Genomic DNA, 24,287 nt, shown 5'->3' with positions numbered 1-24,287 from the left:
GAAAGAAGTAATATACATGCATAAAAGAAAGAAATCAATCTTTCATTAACGAGAATAACGGCACCTAAAAGGGAAAAAAAAAGGTGAATCTCATTTTTTTGTATAAAATCATCTTATTATGTCTTACCAGAATTCATGACTATATATATGTATATATATATATATATAGAAAAAAGAAAATGTGTGTGAATTAGATTTCCATGATAAAAACTTCTATCAACAAATAAATGACTTACCTAAATCTGGAGATATCAACTCCGCAACAGGTACAAAACGATTGAGAATGATGCATCTTTGGCATACCATGTTTGGTGGTAGTTGAACACATTATGATAAACAAAGAAGAGAATGAAATAAATAGCAAAAAATAAATTCAAATCGAAAAAAAAAGAAAAAAAAAGAAGTGGGGGAGGAAAAGGAGTAAAGTATAGAAACATCATCTGATTTATATATCAAACGATTGTTCTTGAATGGTTTTTTTCCAATAACAATAAGAAAAATGAAATCATCCTTCTCCCAACTATTAAAAAAAAACATCATCAACACGTAAACAATCGATTCTATTGACCAATCATATTTTAAGGAGACAAAATAAATACATAGGGGAAAAACAGTTTATTTCAAATAGGAGTCACTACCATAAACGAATCAAAAAAAAAAGGGGGATACTGTCAGTCTAAACAAATCAATCCGTCAAATAATAAAAGAGGAGAAATACAACAATATGCAAATGATACGTCATAACTGGGGGAGAATCCAGGGACCAAAAAAAAAAATCATGTGTCCTTGTCATACAAATCCATTAATAATTGCCGCGTCTTTTGTTGTTGTTGTCGTTCTAGTTGTTCAGCTCCACCGGTTTTCTTGAGCTTGTTCTTATCGACAAACATGATCAATTCCTTTTCAAAATCATCGATTCGATTCGCCATATCACGTGCCCGTCGTTTTTCCGCTTGAGCCAAAGCATCCAATCTTTTTTCATGATCCACATCGATGGTTTGTAATTGTTGAAAGACATCGCCCATACTTCCACCTGATGGATGAACTTTGAGTGAAGGTGTATGTCGTTTTTGTAGTTCTGAGACTTGTGTTAAATGCTGCAAGACTTGTTCTATGGCTAAATGGTCCTCTTCCAGATCCATCACTAAATGCTCATATTCCTTCACACATTGTTGTTCTGCCACAATACGTTGTAATTGTTCTTCCCATGCCTTTTTCCATTGGGGTTTCGATTGTTTGAGATGATCACCAAGAGATTGAATCATTTCCTGCACAGCTTTGCTTTCATTATGACAATACTCCAGTTGATTTGGTGATGGTCGGCAGCGTCGTTGCGTCACATCTTGTTTCATATCATCAATAGTATCTTGAAGTGCTTCCATTTTATTGGTCAATGCTTGTCCCTTTTCTTGTAATGGTTCTCGGATCATATCTTGCTTAGTATCTTCCTTTTGTTGAGTTATTATGTGTTGTATCATAGTTTCATTCAATTGTTGTTGGTCCTTGATTGCTTTTTGTAAAATATCAAAATCTTTTCTAATGTGTTGAATCATATCAACTTGTTGAGATATTGTAGAATTGTCAGGTACAGTTGTATCCACATGAGGAGAAGAAGGACTATTGATATTAGTAGGTGATTCCACAATAGAAGGATTATCAGTATCTTGTTTATTGGTCGATATAGAAGCAAATCCAGTCCATTGATCAAATTGTTTCTTGAATGCTTGCTGTACTATATCCATCATGACATTCTTGTTACTGTTATTGATCACCAGGGCATCTACATCATCAAGATTAATGACTATTCCATGTTATCATGAACCAATAATTTTTTTTTTTAAAAAAAACTACTTACCAAGAGAGAGAAATGTATTGGGGCCAATAGAAGTGATATCATCCAAATCATACATAATATTTGTTTCATTATCCAAAATTGTCACCTTGACTGCATCATTGTTGTCGGGTATGGTATTCTTGAAGGTACACCGAAAGAGATCAAGTAATTGAGGCATAGTTTCCAATGGTTGTAAGATCTTGACACGTTTTGTTCGATTCATCCACTGAAGAAAGATCATATATTCTTTATTGTTGTTATGGTTGGGTGATAGAGGCATGATAGGTGAACTATTATCATCGACTATTCTTCTTGATGCAGATGATAATATTGGAAGAGAGACTGAATAAGGTAACCCACGTTGTTGTCGTCGTCTTGCTGGATGTTGATTATTACTATTATTATTATTTTCAGAACATATTTTATTGTAGTCCATTGTTTGATCATGCTTCCTATCCATGGTACCATTTTTTCGTATAGAAGAGCTTTTTGCCAAATCGTCATCTTCACGTAATTGAGTAAAGGCTTGTTGGGTATTTGGATCCATCATGTCAAGATCACTTGAATTAGAGGGTGTTAGTTTATTTGCTATCGGTGATTGTGCAGGTTCATGTAAAAGAGCTTGTTTACGTTTTAGACCTTGTAAAAGTTGAAGAATGGCATCTCTAATAAAAGGTAAATGTTGTTCCAAGTCATTTGGTTCTTGAGAGAGAGCAGCATCAAGACATTGTTTCAAGTCATGTGGAATATGAGAAAGATCACTAGTAAAAAAAAAAAAGAAAGAAAGAAAAAAAAAAGGGGGGGGGGAAAGGTTAGAAAAAAAAAATTCCTGAGTGACACTATTTTTTTTTTTTTTTTTCATACTCCATTGGTAAATGAGCGGCATGAAAAGCTTGACACACTTTATCAAAGTAAGATTCAAGTAAATCATATTGTTCATAAATATTATCTTTATCACCAGTTTGAATAGACCAATGAGTGAGAGCTTCAAGTAAACATTTTGTACATTTTAATAATCCTGTCACTGAATGATCAATTTCTACAATCTAAAAAAAAAAAAAAATTCGTTGATTGTCATCCTCTTTTTATTTTTCATTTTTTTATATATTTACCACTTGATTCTTTCTTTCTTCTAAAGATAAATAATTTGAACTAGTCATCACAAAAAAAAAAAAAAAAAAGAAAAAATCAAAGAAGAATAAAAGAAATGTAAAAAAAAAGGAAGAAATTTGATATAAAAGAAAAACGAAAAATTCAAACGATGACTAAACAAACCATCATATTTTTCCAAAATAAGAAAAAAAGAATCTTTATTATACACACATACACATATTATTATAAAAATATTCTAAATCTAAGCACCATCTTCACCATTCAAATCTATTTTGAAAGTTCGAGTAGCATTTAAATGATTTTGACATCGTTGATATGGAGCTATATAAAAAGGAGATGATTTAACAAATTGTTTTTCAACGAGAAATGTTTACATACCTTGGCCATTACCATTTATAGAACATAGAAAAGTCGATCTTGATTAAATAAATAAATAAAAAAAAAAAATGTTGTCAATGAATATATAAGAATCGAAATTTTATTTCGTCTACTTACGGGCCAGAAATACGCATCATATAATATCCCTCTTCGATTTGAGTAGGAATAGTCCATGAAGCAGAAGCTCCTCTTCTTCCTTCAGATGTATCTGACCAATTGGCTTGAGGTAAAAATGTAACCACTGTATAATTTGGATAATGGATTGAAACTGAGGTTGATCCCAATTTTGCCATACCTTCGAATCTCACTATTTAAAAAAATAAAATAAAAAATCAAACATATTTAGAGATAGTCTTTTTTTTTCTTTTTCTTTACCTGTATAATCAATCTTCATAATGGAACCTGGTTTGTAGTTGCCTCCTTTTTCAGGTTCATTAATAATAATTCGATCTCCATAAAGGATGTTAAAAAGACTAAATAACAAAACATATAAAAAAATCATATTGAAAAAAAAAGAATGAATCGTAAAAAAAAAAAAAAAAAAAAAAAAAGAGAAAGAAAACAAGTGAAAAAGAGGAAAAAAAAAAATCAAAAGAACTTTATAATCCTTTTTTTTTTTTTTTTTTTTTTTTTTTTTTTTTTCGCAAGATATCGACTTGATCCCTTCCTCCCTAGGTTCCTTTTTTTGGTTCAACTTTTGCTAAATTCAAAGAACGAGATTTTATTTTAATGATAGGTTCATTAGCAACATTTTCACTCTATAGAAGACAATAATAACAAAAGGAGATGATGACAAAAATAACTTTTGGTATGTTGATGAATTTGATGAATTTATTTATACACGAAAACACATTAGAGTAGGGGAGAAATGTAATAGAATGTAATATAATAGTAGTAATGATTGTAAATAATAACAAATAATATACAAAGGAATAATAATAATAATAAACTACAAAAATAAAAAAAAAAATAAAAAAAAAAGGTAAATGGAAAAAAAAAAGTCAAGATCTTGATGATTCATTCAAAGAGAATTTTCCTTTTCAGTAATATAGCCCAAATCAACCATCATCATTGTCAATCGTGAAGCATATCATCACAAATAGAAATATATCTATGAATCAAAGAAACATGTTGAGTCACCTTTGGATGATACTTGTCCTGCATATATAAAAGTCTGCCCAGTATTGTCTTTGCATAAACCACCAGTCGTTTGTCAAAATAGCAGTTTATCCCTCGTTGTCGTTGAAGTTGTAAGTAACGGCTAATCCGAATCACATTCAAAGCCGAATCAAATACCAATGCCAAAAAGGGAGATCCATATCGATAAGGACCAGAGCATAGAGTATTCTTGATAAACACTGCATAGTCTTTATCACTACCTTCAAATCCTATTTCTGTCTTCAACTTGTTGATTTTTTGAATCCGTCGACGCCATTTGTCCAAATCGACTTCTAGCTTTTGTGCTGCAGCTGCGTCAAACTCGTTTCCACCTTTCCAAATTTCTTCTATAAGATTCACAAACCACTGATCAGACCAAGTCACCGCCGATTTAGGTACGAAGCTAAACCCAAGAAAAATGAGTTCTTCATATATAGCCAGTGTCATCAATGCAGGCACTACATTGGTATCGCATTCTTGTTCAAGACATTGATAATACACTTCATCGTTAATGGATGTCCCTTCAAATAGTGGTAATTTCTTGAGTTTGTATCCATCATCCAAAGATCCATACCATTCCTTTAGCTTGAATTCCAAACGTTGTGAGATTTGTGCCACCATGTCCATCACCCCAGTGCTGTCCCTGTCATACGTGCGACCTGTTTGTTGTATCAAAAATTGAAGTTCACGTCGATAAATATGATAGTATAAAAATCGATGTTCGTTCTCCATCAAATGAGGTGTCGATAAAGGCGAATTGAATACCATGTCCTTCTTTTGTCTTAACCGTTCAAGGATGCGTTGTAGATGTTGATTCCTGTCCGAATTTTGCACCTTTTCAAACACACACATTCGTTCCATATATATCATTATACGACCAAAGTAGATGGCTTGTTCGATATCGCCTTGCTTTTGTTCTTCTTCAATCTGATCCATCATCAAATAAGCTAAGCGGTACGCCATACCAGAATATTGTATACTTCGATTTTCACAGGAAATGTTCCATTGATACACAGCTATGAATACATATGTTGTCAGTAATTCCATGCTGATATCATCGAATCTGTCTTCTACCAATTCTCTTGCTTGTTCAAAGTAGTAATGACCATAAACCGATAAGAGAGATTTGGGAATCACTTTGCTGATATGATCACAATCCATCGTACAGATCATCGCACAAAATGCATAAAGAGCTGGAGATACAATTTGTTGATCATCTTCCAAAGATAGAAAAGTCGTTACTGATAATGAAGGTTGAATGAAGTGTTGATAAAAAGTAGGGATAAAGATGGCCCAATGGTATAAGTGTTGACATTCTATGTAAGCTTTCACAAGAGAGATGGCTGTGTTCAATATAGGCATCACTGTTGCTTCTGGAGAGGAAGTTGCCAATGATATGATACTCGATTCATGAGGCTGATCACTGTTGTTTTTCGATGATGTCAAGTATTCAATAGCCTTCAGAGAACCCTTGTATCGATTTTTGATTGTTTTCCGTGTAAATCTTAGATTCAAAAAATCGAGAAGTAGATACAGTTGTTGATTACCATGAATGCTGTAAGGAACGCTGTCGTTGAGTTGAATTACTGAAGATAATTGTTGAGCATGAATAAGAAGATCACTATGAGTTTTTACTTGAGTTCGGAAACGAAGTTCACCTTTTGTTACTTCCAAAATCCATATAGAAGGAGAGGGAGTTGAGACTTGATGATTGCAGAGGGAAAGTGAAGCATTGCTGTTATCGTCACTATTGATACTGTTGGTGTCTTCGATAAGAGATGGTGTAGATGCTGCGGTATTTGGTGTATCTCCGCTATAAGTTCGTTGTCGTTTTAGAGTTTGCATAGTGGTAGCCATGTCGTCTAGTTGATCTTCTAGTTGAGCTACTTGTTCCTTTAGTTCGTTTTCCTTGACCAATTGAATGAATTCCTCGTCGTCCGGACCTACATTTTTGACGTATATGCAAGCCAATCCTAGTTTTTCACACCTAGATAAGTATAATTCATGTTGTGAGTCATAATTATAGTAGGAAGAAAACGGGAACTTTTGAGTCTTACCTTTCACAAGGTTGCTTTTCATTACACCGTCTTTTTTGATATCGACACTCTATAAAAAATTGAATAAATTAATATCTAGTTTCTTCTTGGATACAAGTTTATAATAACCTACGTTCACAAGGTGCCTTTTTTCGTTTATACATTAGAGAGAAAGAGAAAGAAGAAAAAGACGGAAATCAAAAAAATAAAAAAAAAAAATTGGGAAAATCTATTATTTTTTTTTTGTACCAGCATCGCCCCTTGAATGTTTATTATTTTTTTTTCCTCTTTCCTTTCTCCCCTTTCCAAAATCATGGCTGTGCCAACTGAATCTACAACATCACCTGCTGAACATGATGTTATGATCGATCCTACCACTGGGAAAACTGTACCTATGAAGAACGGTAAACCTTGTCGAGTATGTGTGGATTTTAAGACTTGGTCTCGTTTAGAAAAGCAAAAAGCCAAGACAGATTCAGCAAAGAATGGTGACAAAGCAACTGCAGATACAGTGAAACCAACAACAACAGCAGCAACAGCAGCAACAGCAACAGCAGCAGCAACAGCAACAGCAGCAGCAACAAAGGACAACAATGATATGGAAGAGGTAACGGATGAATGGCGCAAACATAACTGTCCTCCTGATGTAGAAACTCTCGGTAATGCTACTTGGACTCTATTACATACAACGGCAGCTTATTATCCAGAAAAACCTGCACCATCACAAAGAGAATCTATGAAAACTTTTATTGAATCATTTGCTCAACATTATCCTTGTTGGTTCTGCAAGGTAAAAAAAAAAAATAAAAAAAAAATAAAAGTATGATAGTGTAACGTTTCATCCTTTTTTTTTTATGTAGAATGATTTCCAACAAGCTATGATGATAGAACCTGTGCAAGTAGAAAGTCGTGAACGACTTAGTCAATGGTTATGTAGAAGACATAATGAAGTGAATATAAAATTGAATAAACCTGTATTCGATTGTACCAAGGTATTTGAACGATGGCTCAATGGACCTCCCGATGGCAAATGCGATCAATAAAGTTTTTATGTTTCCCACACTCTCACCGCATTAGAATAGTTTTTTTTTTCTCCGCATTTTTTTTTTTTTTTGCTTCTCTTTTTTTTTTTATTATTTTTTTTTTCTTCATCCCTTTCATTAAATAAAACTAGATGTCTGATTCCATACCCATAGAAATATTATGTCATATCTTCTCTTTTTTACAATATCATGAATTATATTTACTTAGAGGGGTATGTACTCAGTGGTTATCTCTTATTGAAGAATATATATATTTGAATGTCAAAACACAACAACAACCTATAGTCATTACTCTTGGACAACGTCCTTTTATATCAACCATGGATTTATTTGTGCATTCTTATGATTCTCTTAACAAAGTACTGGAATTCCGTCCAAGACAACATTGTGAACTGGTGTCTCCTCTTTATAATAATGATAATAATAGTAGTTCGGCCTCACCTTTATCCTGGCAAGTTTATCATCACCGACAAATGCAAATCAAGTTCAGCTCATGGCCACGTTCTTATTCTCCTTCCTGGTTACAAAGTCTCAGTCCTCAAGAACAAGCTCAAGTCAAACTTCATCTTCTTTATAATCCTGTGATGGAATGTTCTTATGCTTTACCGGCTTATGAATGGCTTTCCTCCTCTCCTTCTTTGGATCAACATTATGTTGGGGACAAATCATTGATCATGTCTTTCTCTTATATACCTCCTCCTGTTCAATCAAATCAAGGAGTAAATATATCATCATCATCATCATCATCATCATCTCCTCCTCTATGTGCACCTCAAATCAAAATTCACTGGTTACGTGTCAAATTGGATTGGATCATTTCTGGTTTTGAACCCAAAATACAACCTACACAAATTTATGCGGATCGTTATGCTCGACTTTATCATACCTTAGTTTATCAACATGGATGTTTCAAATACGATGAATTATCTGAACCTGTTTTATCCTATATTATTGAACAACAAGACTCATCTACCACTGGTCCTTTGATGATGATGCAAGATGGCGTTTCTTCCTTTTTATCCAAAATAAACAATAAAGAAGATATTTCTTTACTACCTAAACAGTTACTCTCTTATATCCAAGAACATACTCATGAATATCAAACTCGACTCTCAAGATTACAACATATGTTAGAAGGTGCTAGCGTAGATTCAAGGATGATATGGAAATACCCTTTTGCTAAATCTTTTGTGATTGGAAATGGTTCACTTTTAAGTGAAGAAGATGTACTTCGAAGGATTCAAGATTCGGAAGAAGAATGGCGTTTACTCTTTGGTAAATTGAAAAGGCGATTTGGTATTCTTTAGAATAATTGAATATTTTTAGTTTAGTTTGATGATCATTACTTTATATTAGTCGTTACATTTTTTTTTTTTTTTTGTTGTTGTTGTTGTTATTATTATTTTATTGTTATATATATATCACTGTTTCCTCACATTCCCCCCTTCTCTCTCTTCTCTTTATTCTCATCTATTTTTATATATAATAAAAAAAATGATAGCCATTTTTTATTATTATCATTTCATTGACCTGAAACCCTTTTGTACTAGGCAACTTTTTTCGTTCCAACCTCCGTTCAGGTCGATCTTTTCTAATTGGCTGAATGGACTCTTTTTATAGATGAATTTTTTTTTTTGGATGATATTTTTAGCCTTTTTTTCTTTTTTTTTTCTATTTTACACTTTTCTTTCTATTCTTTTTCAATCTCTCTCTTTTTTTTTTTGCATTGTCCTTTTTTTTTCTTCTATATCTTCTTCTCGGACAAACCTATTCAATATATAATATACTACTTTGAACAAAATGGCCAACCTTAAAGGAGACGATATTCACTTATCAAGACAAGATGGACAAGATGATAGTCAAGAACCCTTTTTACCACCACCTGCCTCAACACCTTCCGAAAAACAAAATGGTACCACTCTTATAGCTTTGGTTATTTTATTTTATTTTGCCATCTCGTTATCTGTGGTCTTCCTTAATAAGATCATCATGAGTGGATCTGACTTTCCTTATGCTTTATTCGTTACTTGGTATCAACTTGTTGTAGCATTGGTTTTACTACTTGTTTGGGCACATCTTGGAAAATCGTAAATATGCATCTATAAATATATGCAAATATTGAACTCTCTCTGTTTTATATATATATAGGTACGCCATGTTTAGTATTATTCCTCCTTTTGAATTCAATACTACTATTGCTAAACGTGTAGCCCCTTTGACCTTTGTATATGTTATGATGTTGGCTTTGAACAACTTGTGTCTCAAATATGTAGAAGTAACTTTTTATCAAGTAAGTCATTGTGATACAAAAAAAAAAAAAAAGAAAAGAGGTGATCAAAATAAGGACTATATTTTTGATTATTATTATTATTATTATTATTATTTTTACTGTTATTATAGGTTGCACGATCATTATCCATCAATTTTACTATCTTATTCACCTATCTTATTCTGGGTAAGACCACTTCAGCTCCTGCCTTAATTGCTTGTGGTATTGTATTTCTTGGATTTGCTATCGGTTCTTATGGAGAAATCAACTTTTCATGGGCTGGTGTTTTCTATGGTGTTGGTTCATCTGCTTTTGTGGCTCTCTATGGTATCTACGTACAAAAAACCTTACCTGCTGTAGATAACAATCAATGGTAAATATTAATAATAATAATAATAATAATGATTATTTACAAACATCATGATCTTCATCTTTGTTTTTCTTTTATATATATATAGGAAATTATTACACTACAATACTACTTTAGCTATTTTGTTCCTTTTCCCTCTTGTTTTGGTTTCAGGTGAACTTTCCGACATGTTGGCCAATAGTATGGATGTCATGTACAGAGTGAATTTTTGGGTATTAATGGTAAGTAACCTATATATATATATATATATATATATATATATATATATATATATATTATTATATTCATTCTTTCTTTCTCTTTTTTTTTCTCTAGACTATTACTGGTATTACTGGTTTTGGTATCAATATTGCCATGTTCTTGCAGGTCAAGTATACTTCTGCATTGACAAATACCATTTGTGGAACCGCCAAGGTAAAACGATCATAATCAACCTACGGGGATCTAAATCTGTTTTATTATTATTATTATTATTAAAATAGGCATGTGTACAAACTATTCTAGCTGCTATGATATTTCAAAATCCAATTTCTAGTTTGGTAAGTGAATCATACAAATATTTTTATAGTATTATATATTGAACTTTTTTTTTGGGGTTAATATAGAATGGACTTGGTATTATATTAGCCTTGTTTGGATCTGGATATTATGGTTGGGTACGATACCAGGAACGAATTGCAAAATAGAAACCTTAGATTTACAACAGTATTTTATGCATCATCCAATAAAAAACCTTTTTTTTTTTTTCTGAAAACTGAGTATGAAAACCCCTTTTTTCCTTCAAGCCACTTTCTGTTCAAGTCACAGAAGATTTTTTTTTTTTTTTTAGGGGATATAAATCCTTGGAATTTTTGGAGAATTAAAAAAACTTTCCTTTCTTTTGTATTGTTGAAAGGCACCCTATATTCATTGTACATTCCTTTCATTTTATCTTCTTTTTTCTTATATATATTTTTTTCTTATTAAAAACCTATTTTTCTTATTATTGTTCTAATGACCAAATATATTATTGTCTCTGGTGGTGTGATTTCTGGTATTGGTAAAGGTGTTATTGCTTCCAGTACTGGTACTTTATTGAAGAGCTTGGGTTTACGGGTTACTGCTATCAAGATTGATCCCTATTTGAACATTGATGCTGGTTTAATGAGTCCTTTGGATCATGGTAAAACAAAAAAAAAAAAAGATGCCAAAAAAAAGAACAATAAAAATGACACATGACCGCAGTATAGAAAAAAAAATAATCAAACCTTAAAACTTTTTTTTTTATAGGTGAAGTGTTTGTCTTATCTGATGGTGGAGAAGTAGATCTTGATTTGGGTAATTATGAACGTTTCTTGGATGTAGAATTGAGTCGTATCAACAACATCACTACTGGCAAGATTTATAGTGAAGTGATCGAAAAGGAACGTAAAGGTGATTATTTGGGCAAGACTGTGCAAGTGGTACCTCATATTACAGATGCAATTCAAAACTGGGTGGAACGCGTGGCTACCATGCCTGTGGATGATTCTGGTGAACAACCTGATGTGTGTATCATTGAATTGGGTGGTACTGTGGGTGATATTGAATCTGCTCCCTTTGTTGAAGCCATGCGTCAATTCCAATTCCGTGTAGGTCATGACAACTTTTGTTTGATTCATGTCTCCTTAGTTCCTGTGGTTGGCTCAGTGGGTGAACAAAAGACAAAGCCTACTCAAATGAGTATCCGTGATCTCCGTGGTGCTGGTTTATCTCCTGATTTGATTGCTTGTCGATCCTCTAAACCTTTGGATGAAAGTGTTGCTTCCAAGATCTCCATGTTTTGCCATGTTGCTCCTGAACAAGTCTTGGCTGTTCATGATGTCGCCTCTGTTTATCATGTTCCTATGTTGATGCGTGATAGCGGTGTTGTCGAATTTTTCCGTCGTCGTCTCAATCTGGATCAAGTCGTTATTCCTGAATCTCGTCGTCTTGCTGGTGAAGCTGTATGGTCAAAGTGGACTGAATTGGCTGCTAATCAAGAACGTTTGTTTGAAACAAGTACAATTGCAGTTGTTGGTAAATATACTTCGGTAAGTAAAAGAATTTATTATCAATGAAATGGGAGTCTTTTTTTTTTTTTATTCATTTTTTTTTTTTTTTTTGGTATGTGTGTATATTAGCTCCATGATTCTTATATCTCTGTAGTCAAAGCTTTGGAACATGCTAGTTTGGCTGTTAAGCGCAAGTTGCAAATCAAATGGATTGAAGCTACTGATTTGGAACCTGAAGCACTCAAGACTGATCCTATCAAATTCCATGAATCATGGCAAAACCTTTGCTCTGCTGATGGTATTCTTGTACCTGGTGGTTTTGGTAATCGTGGTATTGAAGGTATGGTATTGGCTGCTAAATGGGCTCGTGAAAATAAGGTACCTTATTTGGGTATTTGTCTTGGTATGCAAATTGCTGTGATGGAATTCGCTCGTAACGTATGTGGTATTGAAAATGCTCATTCGGCCGAATTCTTCCCTGATTGTGAAAATCCTGTGGTGGTCTATATGCCTGAAATCTCAAAAACTCATATGGGTGGTACCATGCGTCTTGGCGTGCGTCCTACTTTGTTCCAACCTGGTTCTGAAGATTCTCGTGTTCGCAAGCTTTACGATAATAAGACCTCTATTGATGAACGTTATCGTCATCGTTATGAAGTCAATCCTGATCGTGTGCCTGAAATGGAATCTCAAGGTCTTCGTTTTGTCGCCAAGGATGATACTGGTGATCGTATGGAAATCGTTGAATTAGCTGATCATCCTTATTTTGTTGGTTGTCAATTCCATCCTGAATATTTGACTCGTCCTTTGAAACCTTGTCCTACCTTTTTGGGTCTCCTCAAAGCTACCACTGGTGAAAAGCTCTAATCTTCTTTATTTTTAGTCATTACTCTATTTTTTTTTATTTTATATTATTGTGTATATATACTCCATAGAATTTCTTTATCATTTTCTTCATCTCTTTTTTTTTTTTTTTCGTTTTGTTTCATCACTTCATATATCTATTTTTCCCGTCTTGTTATATATAAATTATATATATTTGTATGCTTGAAATAATAAAAAAAAAATGTAATAATCGATTTATCTATCATATTTGTTGACTACTTTTGGGATAATGATTATAAACACGCAAGTGGTAAATCTATTTTTGTACACCTATTAATTTTTTTTTTATTACTATTATGGTTGAATAAGGAATACATTTTATTCAATAATAAATGATGGACGCATAATCCAAATTAAATACAAGAAGAAAAGGAGTGGCAGTAGTTTCATTGAGTACAAGAGTTTTTGAATAACAGAAAAAAAAAAATATAATATCACGAAACTATTTTCTTGTGACCCGACGAAAAAAACTTTGAATAAAGTTGGCAATGTACAAAAAAAAAAAAAAAAAAAAAAAAAGAAACACTATACACTAGTATAAAATAAGGGTATTGATACGTATTGATACAAAATAATCATAATAATAATAGACTACAATAATGAAGGGGTGACATGAGTGAGAGCTATATCGATATCTTGTTGTTCAATCCAAAGATCAGATTTGCTACCAAGTTGTTGCTGTCGTTTCAGAGTAAGTAATCCTGCCTTCCGTAACACACCTTTGAGATCAGCCCCCGTATATCCATCCGTTTTTTCTGCAGTTTGTTGTAAATCCACTGTTGTGCCGAGTCGTGTTTTCTTTCCAAGTACTTGCAAAATAGCTAATCGTTCTTTCAAATTAGGTGGTCCAATATATACCAAACGATCCAGTCGACCTGAGAGAAAACTAAATGATTAGTTTCATGATCTTTTTTTTTTCTAATAATAACAACTTACCAGGACATAAGATGGAAGGATCAATAGATTCAAGATGATTGGTAGCACCCAATAAGATAACATGTTGATGTATTTTATCCAAATGATCCATCTCAATCATGAATTGAGATATCAATTTTCGACCTAGATCTCCACTTGTTTCACGAGATGAAAAGATAGCTTCCAATTCATCCAAAAATATCACACTAGGACTACACCGGATGGCTGTTTGGAATATATTGGCTAACGCTTTTTCTGATTCACCAACCTAACCAATAAAAATAAAATAAATAAACATCACTTTATCCGAATATATAGCTTTACCTCGGCTTTGATCAAATCTGGAACACTGACAGGTAAAAAATTGGCAGATGATTCGGTCGCTACAGCTTTTGCTAACAAGGTTTTGCCTGTCCCAGGAGGTCCATAGAGTAAAACACCTTTGGAAGGTCGAATACCTAATCGTTGATATGCATCAGCATGCTTATAGATCCACACTGCTGATTCCTCAAGAGAATCCTACCAATGGAAACAAAGTTACACTGAGATGAATTCTCTCTTTTTTTTTTTTTTTTTTTTTTTTTTTTTTTTTTTTTTTTTTTTTTTACCTTTGCCTCTTGCAATCCACCAATATCAGTCCATCTAACAGGATCCGGTTTTTCAGCCATAGTACCTTGATGACCCACTACATGTACTTGAGAGAATGTCTGATCAAAATGACGTTTCGTTACTATAAATAAAGTATATGATTAAATGGAATAATTGAATGGTTTAGCCAAATAATATATATTTCATACCTTCCGAGCAAGATTCTTGAATTGCCATTTCTTCTGCTAATTTACACCATTGAGCCAAATTAGATGCTACGAACGCATGTGCTTGGGATGATAAGGTTATAATATCCAAAGGTTGTTTGATCAAAGTACATCTAGTTGTTAAATAATCCATCATGACTAATCGTTCATTTGGTGTAGGTATATCCAACTTGATTATATCCTAAAAAGTAAACTAATGAGACTTTTCATTTTCTTGCAAAAAAAAAAAAAAAAAAAAAGGAATTAAACTTTTTACCTGGAATAATCTTTTAGCATTTAGATCAATACATGTTGGGTTTCTTGTAGTGGCAATAAGTAAACATCTTCTATGTAATTGAATTTGATGGATGAGTCGTTCCATAGCTGGTAAGAGTGCATTATCTTGAGTATCTGCATATCGAGGGAAAAATAAATCCACATCTTCAAGAACCACTATTATCCAAAAAAAAAAAGAGGATAGAGTGAGATTTTTTTTTTTTTTCAAAGGGGAAGAGATACTTGCCTATATTTGGTGTACCATTCATCACTTTCCAGGTTATCCTGTCGAAACCCAATGCCAAACGACCATCATAGTCAGAAGCTAAATCGCCCAGTGTTGTGCGCCAAATCTAAAATAAATAATAATAAGCAAACTAAGTAAGTTGGAACTTTTTTCTTTTCGTCAAGAATGTTACCTTCAAATCGTATTCTTCAGATAAAATGTCAAGACATTTTGATTTGCCTAGTCAGAGTTAAAAAATAATAACAATATATGAGCTTCATACCATTTTTCTCTTTTCTTTTGAACGTACCTACACCAGCATCGCCATGGATAAGAATGGTATCTGCCGTGTACTGATCGTCTTCGTTAGATCCAAAAGCCAGTTGAAATAATTGGACAAGTCTATTTATATCAAAAAAAAAAAAAAGGAATCCATCAAAGATACGTATAAGTTAGAGGTTTATGAATAATACCTTTCACCTTGATCGCCATAACATTTGCTAATGTAATCTGTCATGTTCTTATTTTCAACAAAATAAAAAATCAGAAAGGAAAGGGAAAAAAAAAGAGTCAAATTTGATGAAAAACTGTTCGGAGTGCGTACAGTTTTTTTTTTTCTAGAAACGCGTTTACTTTTCTACACTTTTGATTAACGACTTATTTAAATTGAGCTTTGAACATATTTGTAGTGATCCTTTTTTTTTCTTTTTTTTTATATTACAGAAATGGGATGGATGCTGATGATTGATAATTGATGAGTGATTATTAATGATAGATTATTGAGAGAAAAAAAAAAGGAGATATAGGTGATTGATACATACTCTATAAGCACATATCCATTATCATCATCTATTGATTATTTTTTTTCTACTTACTACCTTTAGCAAAACTTGAATTTTAGGGTACTCATTCGTGGATCTTGAAAATATTACTCCATTTAGGATGATAGAGAAAAGGATGGCGATATGGATTAACCTTTTTTTAATTTACTCTATGAATATGATGACAGTTTATCAATTAAAAAAGGTAAATTGAAAGAAAATAGTTTGTTTTGTGTTCTGCTCAAGTTTGGCGCGATGATAGTGATTATTGAACGAGAAAGAGAAAGGCAAAAATTGCTCACCTATTTGTATGCAGCATAAAAAATGGAATGGATTTTTTTGGATTTTACAGCCAAAATTTTCAAATTCCTCAGCTAAATTTTTGCTGTAAAACTAAATCGTCGAGGGTACATCAGGCAATTTTTGGAAAAATCGATGAAATATTTTAGTGTTTTATTGCATATTAGCTGGAAAGATAAGTGATGAAATGGTATTAGATGATATTAAACTACTTTTTTAAGAGGAATCCAATGGTGGTCATTTTATTCGATGATGATCATTATTGGATGAAGGATGACGATATTGACTTTTATTTTTTAATTTACTCTATAAATTGGGAGGTAATCTATAAACTGCTATTAATGCAATTGAAAGAGAATGGTTTCATGTATACTCAGTTCGAAGTTGATGCGATGATGATGATTTCTGAGCGAGAAATGAAAAAGACCAATTTTGCACTAATGCAGGATGAACATATTAAGATAGGTTTCTCCATTTTTATAGCCAAAAAGCTACCCAGACAGATGTTTGCTGTAAAAAATCCATCGTCAGGGAGTGTCAAAAGTAAATCGAAAGGGGGGGGGGTGAGAGTAAGAATTCTGAAAAAGAGTCAAATATGACAAAAAATGCCAACTGTTCGGAGTGTATTACCACCACATCATAAAGTTAATGATTTGATTCTTATTATGAATGACGATGAATGATGATAATGATGATGTTTAATCACTAAGTTAAAGAAAGATAGAATTTGATACAGTTGAAAATAAGAATATGAAGCATAGTTTATATGCCAAATGCTTTCTTTTTTTTTTTTAAGTGAAAAAGGGGAACAAAAAAAACTAACCAATCAGAATGATATGCTAACGTCGTGTAACATTATTTAGAGTGTACGCACAAAAGGGGAATAGATTTCAAACGCAGGTCTTTTTTTTTTTTTTTTTTTTGTAATCCACCTCCTTTTTTTTTTCTTTCACTTTTTCTTTCATCTTGCTATATTCATTTGTATTATCGCTGTTTCTTTTCTCTTTTACTCTTATATAGAATAGAAAAACAGTGATTCATGTCAGGGATGTTAAAGACAGGGTTCGTTGCAGTAAAAGAAGATGGTCTTCGCGCTTGGATGTGGGCAAAAAGGTTTTTACGACTACACGACCAAGGACTTGAATTTCATAGAAATGAAGTAAGTAAATTTTTCTACTTTTATTTATATATAAACTAAGCATTCCTTTTTTATTATAGCAAGGAAATAACTGTGTGGCCCTGGTATTCTTAGATACAATTCAAGCTGTAACTAGAACTGATCTCAAACCTTATTGCTTCGAATTGGTTACAAAGGATAAGACTTATTATATCGCGTGTAAAAGTGATGAAGAACTTTATTCTTGGATGGATGAAATTTACAATGTAAGTTTATAAATATACGTATATATTTATATATATATTTATTATATATAAATCATTTATTCTTTCTTTCTTTCTTTTATTATTATTATTATCTTCTTTAGAAATCCTCGGTTGGTGCTTCTGGTCCTACCAACTTTGTTCATGAAGTTCATGTTGGATTTGATCCTATTACTGGTGCTTTTACGGTAAGAAAGGAAAAAAAAATATTTTTTTTTTATTTTATTTTAATTAATTATTTCTTGGAATATAGGGTTTACCTGATCAATGGACAAAATTACTTCAAGGGTCTGCTATTACTGCAGAAGATGCTGCTAAGAATCCTCAAGCTGTGTTGGATGTCCTTGAATTTTATACCGAACAAACCAAACGTGAAGCTGAAGAATATGGTGAATCAAATCTACGTGGTGCTGTTGAAAGAATGAGTGATGACAGATGGGCTGCTCTTGTTCGTGAAGCTAAATCATCTCCAACCACTCCTATACCCACTCCTCATCGACCTGCTCCTGCTCCTCCTGGTCAAAATATCAATTCAGCTTCTCAACAACGACCTGATCGCAATATGAATGATATGATGGATGATCTCTCTGTCAATCAACGTCCTAATGTGCCAAAACTTGAACCTCCAAGATCTCCAAATACCAATGACCGAATGCCTCCATCACCTGTAAGATTCAAATGATAGAATTGCAGACCGTTCCATTTCATTTACCTTTTTTATTTTATTTTAATATTATTGATTAGAGTGGTTATCCTAGATCACCTCGTGATGTTAGCCCAAGGAAACCTAATTACCCAAGACCTGAACCATCTCCCTCTCGTTCTCAAGGTACAAACACCCAAAAAGTGCCAATGCGTGGAAGCAGTATCTCGACTTATGATAACGACCGAATAGCTCATGAACGAGAAAAACAACGTCAACTTGAATATCGGGAAAGAGAACAAGAAAAGGAACGAGAACGACAAAAGGAACGTGAAAAAGAAAGAGAACGACAAAAGGAACGCGAACGGGAAAAGGCTGCTGCTCAAGTATCTACCAAGAAGAAGGTTGAACAACGTATTAGTACAATGACAGAAGCTCAAATCATGGAAAAGTTACGTAAGTAATCATATGAAAATCAATATATATATATATCCTCACATTCTTTTTTTTTTTTTTGATATATATATAATATTTACAGGATCCGTTGTTACTAAAGGTGATCCCAATGAATTATATAAACGTTTAAAACGTGTTGGACAAGGGTAAGTTAAACAGAAATTAAATAATAAGAATAATAATAACATTTATATATCTATATTATTAGTGCTTCTGGGTCTGTCTATGTTGCTGTTTCATTGGCAACCAATACTAAAGTAGCCATCAAACAAATGGATTTGGCAAATCAACCTCGTAAGGAACTAATTGTCAATGAAATTTTGGTGATGAAGGAATCGCAACATCCAAATATTGTGAATTACTTGGATTCATTCTTAGTAAAGAATGCTGATTTATGGGTGATCATGGAATACATGGAAGGTGGTGCTCTTACTGATGTGATTGATAATAATACTATGACGGAACAACAAATTGCTACCGTTTGTCTCGAGGTAATATATAAATATAATTCTGAATATACAAACTATACTGATATCTTCTTTTATCATGTTAGACTACTGCTGGTCTTCACCATTTACATGAACAAAACATTATCCATCGTGATATTAAATCAGATAATATCTTGTTGAATGCTCATGGTCAAGTGAAAATCAGTGATTTCGGTTTTTGTGCAAAGTTGACTGAAAATCGTAGTAAACGTGCCACTATGGTTGGAACTCCTTACTGGGTAAAGCAAAAAAAAAAAAAAAAAAAATGAAATAAAAAAAAAAGATTTACTCATATACTATGATTTTAATTATAGATGGCTCCTGAAGTTGTGAAACAAAAGGAATATGGTGCCAAGGTTGATATTTGGTCTCTTGGTATTATGGCTATTGAAATGATTGAAAATGAACCACCTTATTTGGACGAAGAACCTTTGAAGGCCCTTTACTTGATTGCTACCAATGGTACACCTACATTAAAGAATCCTGAAAAACTTTCTCGTGAACTCAAGAGTTTCTTGGCCGTTTGTTTATGTGTGGATGTACGATCTCGAGCTACTGCAGGTGAATTACTTGAACATGAGTTCCTCAAAAAAGCTGGTCCTCTAGATATTTTAGCACCTCTTTTGAAATTCAAGTCATCTTCAAGGCATTAATTTAGTTTTTTTTTTTTTATCTCACTTTTTTTTATGCCATTTAAGTTTATTTAGCTATCATCATGCTTCCCTCACTCTTATTTATGATCAGTACTTTTGTAGATTCGCCTTATGTTTCCTTTGTGAAAATGAAATAAAGATTTTATTTGACAGTGTTTTCAAATTTTTTTATAGGGTCACAAGGAAAATAGTTTCCTGATGCTATAAAATAAAATATCGTACTTTACCGAAAGGGATGTCGCATTACCACTTTTTCATATATCGCTCCAGAGATGTCATATATGCCAAAACATATTGATTGATGGTGATTGCCTCAGATGATTCTTTTCAGCAGGCCATATTTGAATACGTTGACTAAATATATGTATTTCCTTTTTCTGTTATTCAAAATCTCTTATACTCAATGGAACTATCGCCACTCCTTTTCTTTTTTCTCTTGTATTTAATTTAGATTGTACGTTCAACTCTTTTTCTTCTGTCATTCTCATTTTCTGTCCTTACTATATTTTTCATTTCCTATTTTTGCGACATTTTATTTTTGTATTTGACAGTCCGCTTACAACTTTTTCTTGCATCCAATTTCTTTTTTTTTTTTCGTCTTCTTTTTTTTTCTTTTTCTTTTGATTCAACAAAGAATATGGATGCTTCTAAGGATGTTGGGATGGATATAGGTAAATCAAGTGAATAAATATGTTTAATACATGTTCTCTCTCTCTTTTTTTTTTTTGTTATCTATCAAGAACTCACTTATTCTTCTTTGTAGACATGCCGGATGCCGAGCTAGGGATCAATGATAGACAAACAACAGAGAAAATTGACAGTACAACTACATCAACTATGCCAATCAACGAAACAGACGAAAATTATTATGCACAACGTTTTACTCGACCTAATGCTTTATTTTTATATGGACTTGAAAGTATGAGTACCGAAGATATCCAAACTTATTGCAAAGACACTACTTTGAAAAAGATCGAATGGATCGATGACTCATCTTGTAAGTTGTGAAAACCAAAAAAAAAAAAAAAGGAATCCATTTAATCTCATCTCATCTCATGTTCCACTTTTTATTTTTATAACAGGTGTATTGGTGTATGAAGACGAATCTAATGCCAACGATGCTGCACACAAGTTACTTGCACAACCACCATTAAACACTGAAGGCAGTTTGAGCAGCACTGATCTTTCCAAAGCAAAACCCTTTGAACGACCTACGCATGACAACGATAGTAACACCACAGCCGACAATGACGCAGTACCATTGATACGTCCTCCTGTCTTACCCAAGATAGACACACTGTATATCCGTATGGCGACTGACAATGATATCAAGACACGTGGATCTAGAGAACGAAGTAGATACTATTTGTTACATGGGGAACCTGATTCTAAACAACAACGATCAACAAGCAATAAGCCTTTGTCTATTTTGGATCGTCTTGGATCAAAAGTGCCACCATTATCATCACGTCGAGGATACCGATATGATGAGGATAGCAAATACGATTCACAACATCGACGACGAGGGCGACGAGGACGTTATGATGGCAATGACGATGGCTACCGCCGATCTCGACGTCGATCCATCTCACCCAACCGTACAAATGATGATGACAACAACAAATATATTGATAATGGAGACGAAAGTGCAGCTAAACAAGATGTCAAGGATGACGACAAACCCATTGAAATTCCAGAACATCTACGTGGCCGTTTGGGGAATTTATCTTAGTCTTCTTAATTTAGCATTTTTATTTTATATTTATATCTGTTGCTAGTAGAATGTCACTTACCATTACTTGTATATTTTTTTTTTATCAGTCATCCTCAATAAAAGAAAATAATGATAATCAACGTCCACATCATTACACAATGTATGGTTACAACCTATTCATATTGATAAATACACATATTTTTTCTTCTTCTTTATTTTTATATTGACAATGATGACTACACACACACAATAATAATAAAAACTTCCTACTATACTACAATCAACAAAACAAAGCAACTAAACTAACCATAAATAAACTCTACTACTAAAATCAAAAGGCGTTTCGGGTTCAACCAAGGATTTGGATCTTGATGGCATTATCCCTTCCGTCCCGAGCATGTTCAAAGGCCTTGACAGCATCTTCCAAAGGATAAGAATGAGTAATCAGGGGTTTGACATCAATGGCTCCTGAAGCAAGCATCTTGACCGCCATAGGGTAGGTCTATATATTAAATAAAGATAAATATAAAAGCTGAGTTTTTCATCTTTGTTTGATCTGTCCTTCCATCATTACATATACACAGTAGTATCTCCTTTTTTCTTTTTTTTTTTTGGATGACTTACGTTACAATAGCGGAAAATACCTTTAATATCCACTTCTCTAGAAGAGATTTCAGAGATAGGAATACTTTGGACTTGAGCACCCATACCAACTAGAACTACACTTCCACCATTCTTGGTCAACTATTATCCATCAAACCAAAGAAAATCATTGAGTGAATTATTCTTATCTTTATCATTTTCTTTTACCAAGATAGAGGTTTGCACACAAGTTTCAGCACCAGAACAATCAATCACCACATCACTTAACTCTTCAGTTTCCAATATCTTTGCAGCAGTACGACGAGAATATTCAATATTGGGTTCACCTTGTTGAGGACGTTCTAATAAGACTTGAGAATCTGTACAATATGTTTTTGCAAAGTCGAGACGAGAAGCAGTGATATCTATAATAATACTAAAAAGTTTAGCAAAACTCTTGCATATAAAAACTATCATGATATATCGTTACCTGCAATGGTAATATGAGCAGCACCAGCAGCTTTGGCAGCAGCAGCACATAAAAGTCCAACAGGTCCAGCACCAAAGATAAATACACGATGACCAGAACGTACATTGGCACGTCGACAAGCATGAATACCCACTGAAAGAGGTTCAATCAAGGCACCTTCTTCCAATGAAACATGATCAGGTAATCTATCGATAGAAGAATATCAATTAAAACACTATATAAATATATATATACCGGTTTGAAGAGTCAATAACAACTTACTTGTAACAAAAGTCGGCAGCATGACGGTAATAATTACAAAGAGTACCATCAAAAGGAGGAGTAGCGGCACTATGATGAACACAACAAAATTGGTCAGTCCAATATATCAAAAATATATATATATATTTTTTGGATATACTTACAATTCCATTTCAGGACATAAATTATAACGACCTTGTTTACATTGTTCACACATACGACAAGCAATACCGGGTTCCAAAGCAACACGGTCACCTACTTTGAGATGAGTCACGCCAGGACCAACAGCAGCAATCACACCAGCAGATTCATGACCTAGAACCATAGGTTTCTTTACAATAAAAGTACCAACACCACCACTAAGCCAGTAATGGACATCACTACCACAAATACCAGTGGCCTTGATATTCACCAAAACATCTAAAAAAAAAAAAAGAGAGTCAATGAATATTTCATAGACAAACAATAATTATATTTTTACCTCCATGACCAATTTCAGGTACTGGACGGTTTTCCTATAAGAAAGAACATTGTCAAACACCAGTTCATTTGGCAGAACAAAAGACTTACAAAAACAATGTCAAGAGGTTTGTTTAGAACAACACAACGATTCACTTGATTAGCAGCCATGATAGAAGAAAGGATAGAGAGAGAGAGGGAGGTGTATATGTGTGTGTACGAAAAAGAGAAAACAAACAAAAAAAAAAAACGAACGGGTTTTTATATAATTTTCTTCCCATCCAATGTCCCCGGGCATTCAAAAAAAAAAAAAAAAAAAAAAAAAAAAACTGTAACAGTGGGGAAAAAAAAAAAACTTTTGATTACCTGTTTTGACTCTATCACTAGGCCCGTTACTTTCCTTATTTGTTATTTAAACTGAAAAAGGCAAGAACTACAAGAATAGATAATATTCCGAGAGAAGGCCTCTGAACAAATTGAATTTCTCCTCTTTTCCGTTTTATTTTCCTATTGGATGATCTCTTCTATTTAGTCCCGCCAATGAAGTTGATGCTATGATGATGTGGGAACTTGATCGTCCATTATTCTTTCCCTTCCCTTCCTTTTTTTTTTTTCTCATCTCTCTTCAGTCAGACTTTTTTTTCCATGATCGTAAGATGCTGGCATCATCGTTATCATTATTGATGGGTTTTGATTGAATGTTGTATGATATTGTATTTTATGATGTCATATTATTGGTGGTTTCGCCGAGC

At 33.2% G+C, this 24,287-nt stretch overlaps 11 protein-coding genes across 11 annotated transcripts in view; 6 read left to right on the top strand and 5 right to left on the bottom strand.

Moving 5' to 3' along the window:
• BX664DRAFT_355496 (uncharacterized protein) overlaps nt 1–602 on the bottom strand; it is a 750-nt gene extending 148 nt beyond the window's left edge. Inside the window, exons 1-3 of the mRNA XM_051547818.1 lie at nt 237–602; nt 128–139; nt 1–64 (exon numbers count right to left, since the gene is read on the bottom strand). The exon at nt 1–64 is cut by the window's left edge and continues 148 nt beyond it. Of these exons, the coding sequence (XP_051405732.1) occupies nt 328–540 (213 nt within the window). The 5' untranslated portion in view covers nt 541–602 and the 3' untranslated portion in view covers nt 1–64; nt 128–139; nt 237–327. The remainder of the gene's footprint in view (nt 65–127; nt 140–236) is intronic.
• Nucleotides 603–2,696, bottom strand: BX664DRAFT_290727 (actin interacting protein 3-domain-containing protein; the record flags this gene model as incomplete). The annotated part of the gene is made up of 3 exons (XM_051541905.1): nt 603–1,780; nt 1,856–2,137; nt 2,300–2,696. The coding sequence occupies 3 exons, from the start codon at nt 2,694–2,696 to the stop codon at nt 777–779; spliced, it is 1,683 nt and encodes a 560-aa protein (XP_051405731.1). The 3' UTR covers nt 603–776.
• Nucleotides 2,697–4,313: 1,617 nt separating this feature from the next.
• Nucleotides 4,314–6,725, bottom strand: BX664DRAFT_323014 (uncharacterized protein). Its single transcript, XM_051543600.1, has 3 exons — nt 6,653–6,725; nt 6,541–6,589; nt 4,314–6,470 (listed from the first exon to the last, which is right to left on the bottom strand). Exons 1-3 carry the CDS (start codon nt 6,681–6,683, stop codon nt 4,400–4,402), a joined length of 2,151 nt encoding a protein of 716 aa, XP_051405730.1. The 5' UTR covers nt 6,684–6,725; the 3' UTR covers nt 4,314–4,399.
• Nucleotides 6,719–7,641, top strand: BX664DRAFT_323013 (growth factor). The gene is given in 3 exon segments (XM_051543599.1): nt 6,719–7,072; nt 7,091–7,309; nt 7,380–7,641. 3 exon segments carry the CDS (start codon nt 6,785–6,787, stop codon nt 7,560–7,562), a joined length of 690 nt encoding a protein of 229 aa, XP_051405729.1. The 5' UTR covers nt 6,719–6,784; the 3' UTR covers nt 7,563–7,641.
• A 394-nt stretch (nt 7,642–8,035) lies between these two features.
• BX664DRAFT_255655 (uncharacterized protein) lies at nt 8,036–8,869 on the top strand (the record flags this gene model as incomplete). The annotated part of the gene is made up of 2 exons (XM_051540423.1): nt 8,036–8,540; nt 8,604–8,869. 2 exons carry the CDS (start codon nt 8,036–8,038, stop codon nt 8,867–8,869), a joined length of 771 nt encoding a protein of 256 aa, XP_051405728.1.
• A 366-nt stretch (nt 8,870–9,235) lies between these two features.
• BX664DRAFT_323010 (triose-phosphate transporter family-domain-containing protein) lies at nt 9,236–10,955 on the top strand. Its single transcript, XM_051543598.1, has 7 exons — nt 9,236–9,649; nt 9,711–9,852; nt 9,963–10,204; nt 10,290–10,422; nt 10,517–10,615; nt 10,684–10,740; nt 10,807–10,955. The coding sequence occupies exons 1-7, from the start codon at nt 9,363–9,365 to the stop codon at nt 10,885–10,887; spliced, it is 1,041 nt and encodes a 346-aa protein (XP_051405727.1). The 5' UTR covers nt 9,236–9,362; the 3' UTR covers nt 10,888–10,955.
• A 112-nt stretch (nt 10,956–11,067) lies between these two features.
• Nucleotides 11,068–13,203, top strand: BX664DRAFT_382582 (CTP synthase). Its single transcript, XM_051549059.1, has 3 exons — nt 11,068–11,363; nt 11,471–12,252; nt 12,343–13,203. The coding sequence occupies exons 1-3, from the start codon at nt 11,195–11,197 to the stop codon at nt 13,078–13,080; spliced, it is 1,689 nt and encodes a 562-aa protein (XP_051405726.1). The 5' UTR covers nt 11,068–11,194; the 3' UTR covers nt 13,081–13,203.
• A 425-nt stretch (nt 13,204–13,628) lies between these two features.
• Nucleotides 13,629–15,876, bottom strand: BX664DRAFT_323005 (P-loop containing nucleoside triphosphate hydrolase protein). The gene is made up of 10 exons (XM_051543597.1): nt 15,783–15,876; nt 15,620–15,711; nt 15,503–15,549; nt 15,331–15,436; nt 15,085–15,260; nt 14,811–15,009; nt 14,622–14,743; nt 14,338–14,532; nt 14,035–14,281; nt 13,629–13,973 (listed from the first exon to the last, which is right to left on the bottom strand). The coding sequence occupies exons 1-10, from the start codon at nt 15,824–15,826 to the stop codon at nt 13,690–13,692; spliced, it is 1,512 nt and encodes a 503-aa protein (XP_051405725.1). The 5' UTR covers nt 15,827–15,876; the 3' UTR covers nt 13,629–13,689.
• Nucleotides 15,877–17,364: 1,488 nt separating this feature from the next.
• BX664DRAFT_273868 (kinase-like domain-containing protein) lies at nt 17,365–20,285 on the top strand. The gene is made up of 9 exons (XM_051541231.1): nt 17,365–17,589; nt 17,649–17,813; nt 17,915–17,998; nt 18,064–18,477; nt 18,555–18,909; nt 18,992–19,055; nt 19,118–19,400; nt 19,463–19,636; nt 19,712–20,285. Exons 1-9 carry the CDS (start codon nt 17,470–17,472, stop codon nt 20,048–20,050), a joined length of 1,998 nt encoding a protein of 665 aa, XP_051405724.1. The 5' UTR covers nt 17,365–17,469; the 3' UTR covers nt 20,051–20,285.
• Nucleotides 20,286–20,652: 367 nt separating this feature from the next.
• BX664DRAFT_34661 (uncharacterized protein) lies at nt 20,653–21,917 on the top strand. The gene is made up of 3 exons (XM_051547530.1): nt 20,653–20,721; nt 20,814–21,047; nt 21,133–21,917. Exons 1-3 carry the CDS (start codon nt 20,688–20,690, stop codon nt 21,780–21,782), a joined length of 918 nt encoding a protein of 305 aa, XP_051405723.1. The 5' UTR covers nt 20,653–20,687; the 3' UTR covers nt 21,783–21,917.
• A 27-nt stretch (nt 21,918–21,944) lies between these two features.
• On the bottom strand, nt 21,945–23,748 carry BX664DRAFT_322999 (sorbitol dehydrogenase). The gene is made up of 8 exons (XM_051543596.1): nt 23,647–23,748; nt 23,558–23,591; nt 23,241–23,496; nt 23,098–23,166; nt 22,837–23,021; nt 22,575–22,771; nt 22,389–22,508; nt 21,945–22,266 (listed from the first exon to the last, which is right to left on the bottom strand). The coding sequence occupies exons 1-8, from the start codon at nt 23,704–23,706 to the stop codon at nt 22,114–22,116; spliced, it is 1,074 nt and encodes a 357-aa protein (XP_051405722.1). The 5' UTR covers nt 23,707–23,748; the 3' UTR covers nt 21,945–22,113.
• Nucleotides 23,749–24,287: the final 539 nt, after the last annotated feature.

This window comes from Halteromyces radiatus, assembly GCF_025201355.1.
Source record: "Halteromyces radiatus strain CBS 162.75 chromosome Unknown BX664scaffold_1, whole genome shotgun sequence".
Lineage (NCBI taxonomy): Eukaryota > Fungi > Mucoromycota > Mucoromycetes > Mucorales > Cunninghamellaceae > Halteromyces > Halteromyces radiatus.
Note: the sequence above shows the minus strand (reverse complement) of the source record. Positions and strands in the feature narration are given on the sequence as shown.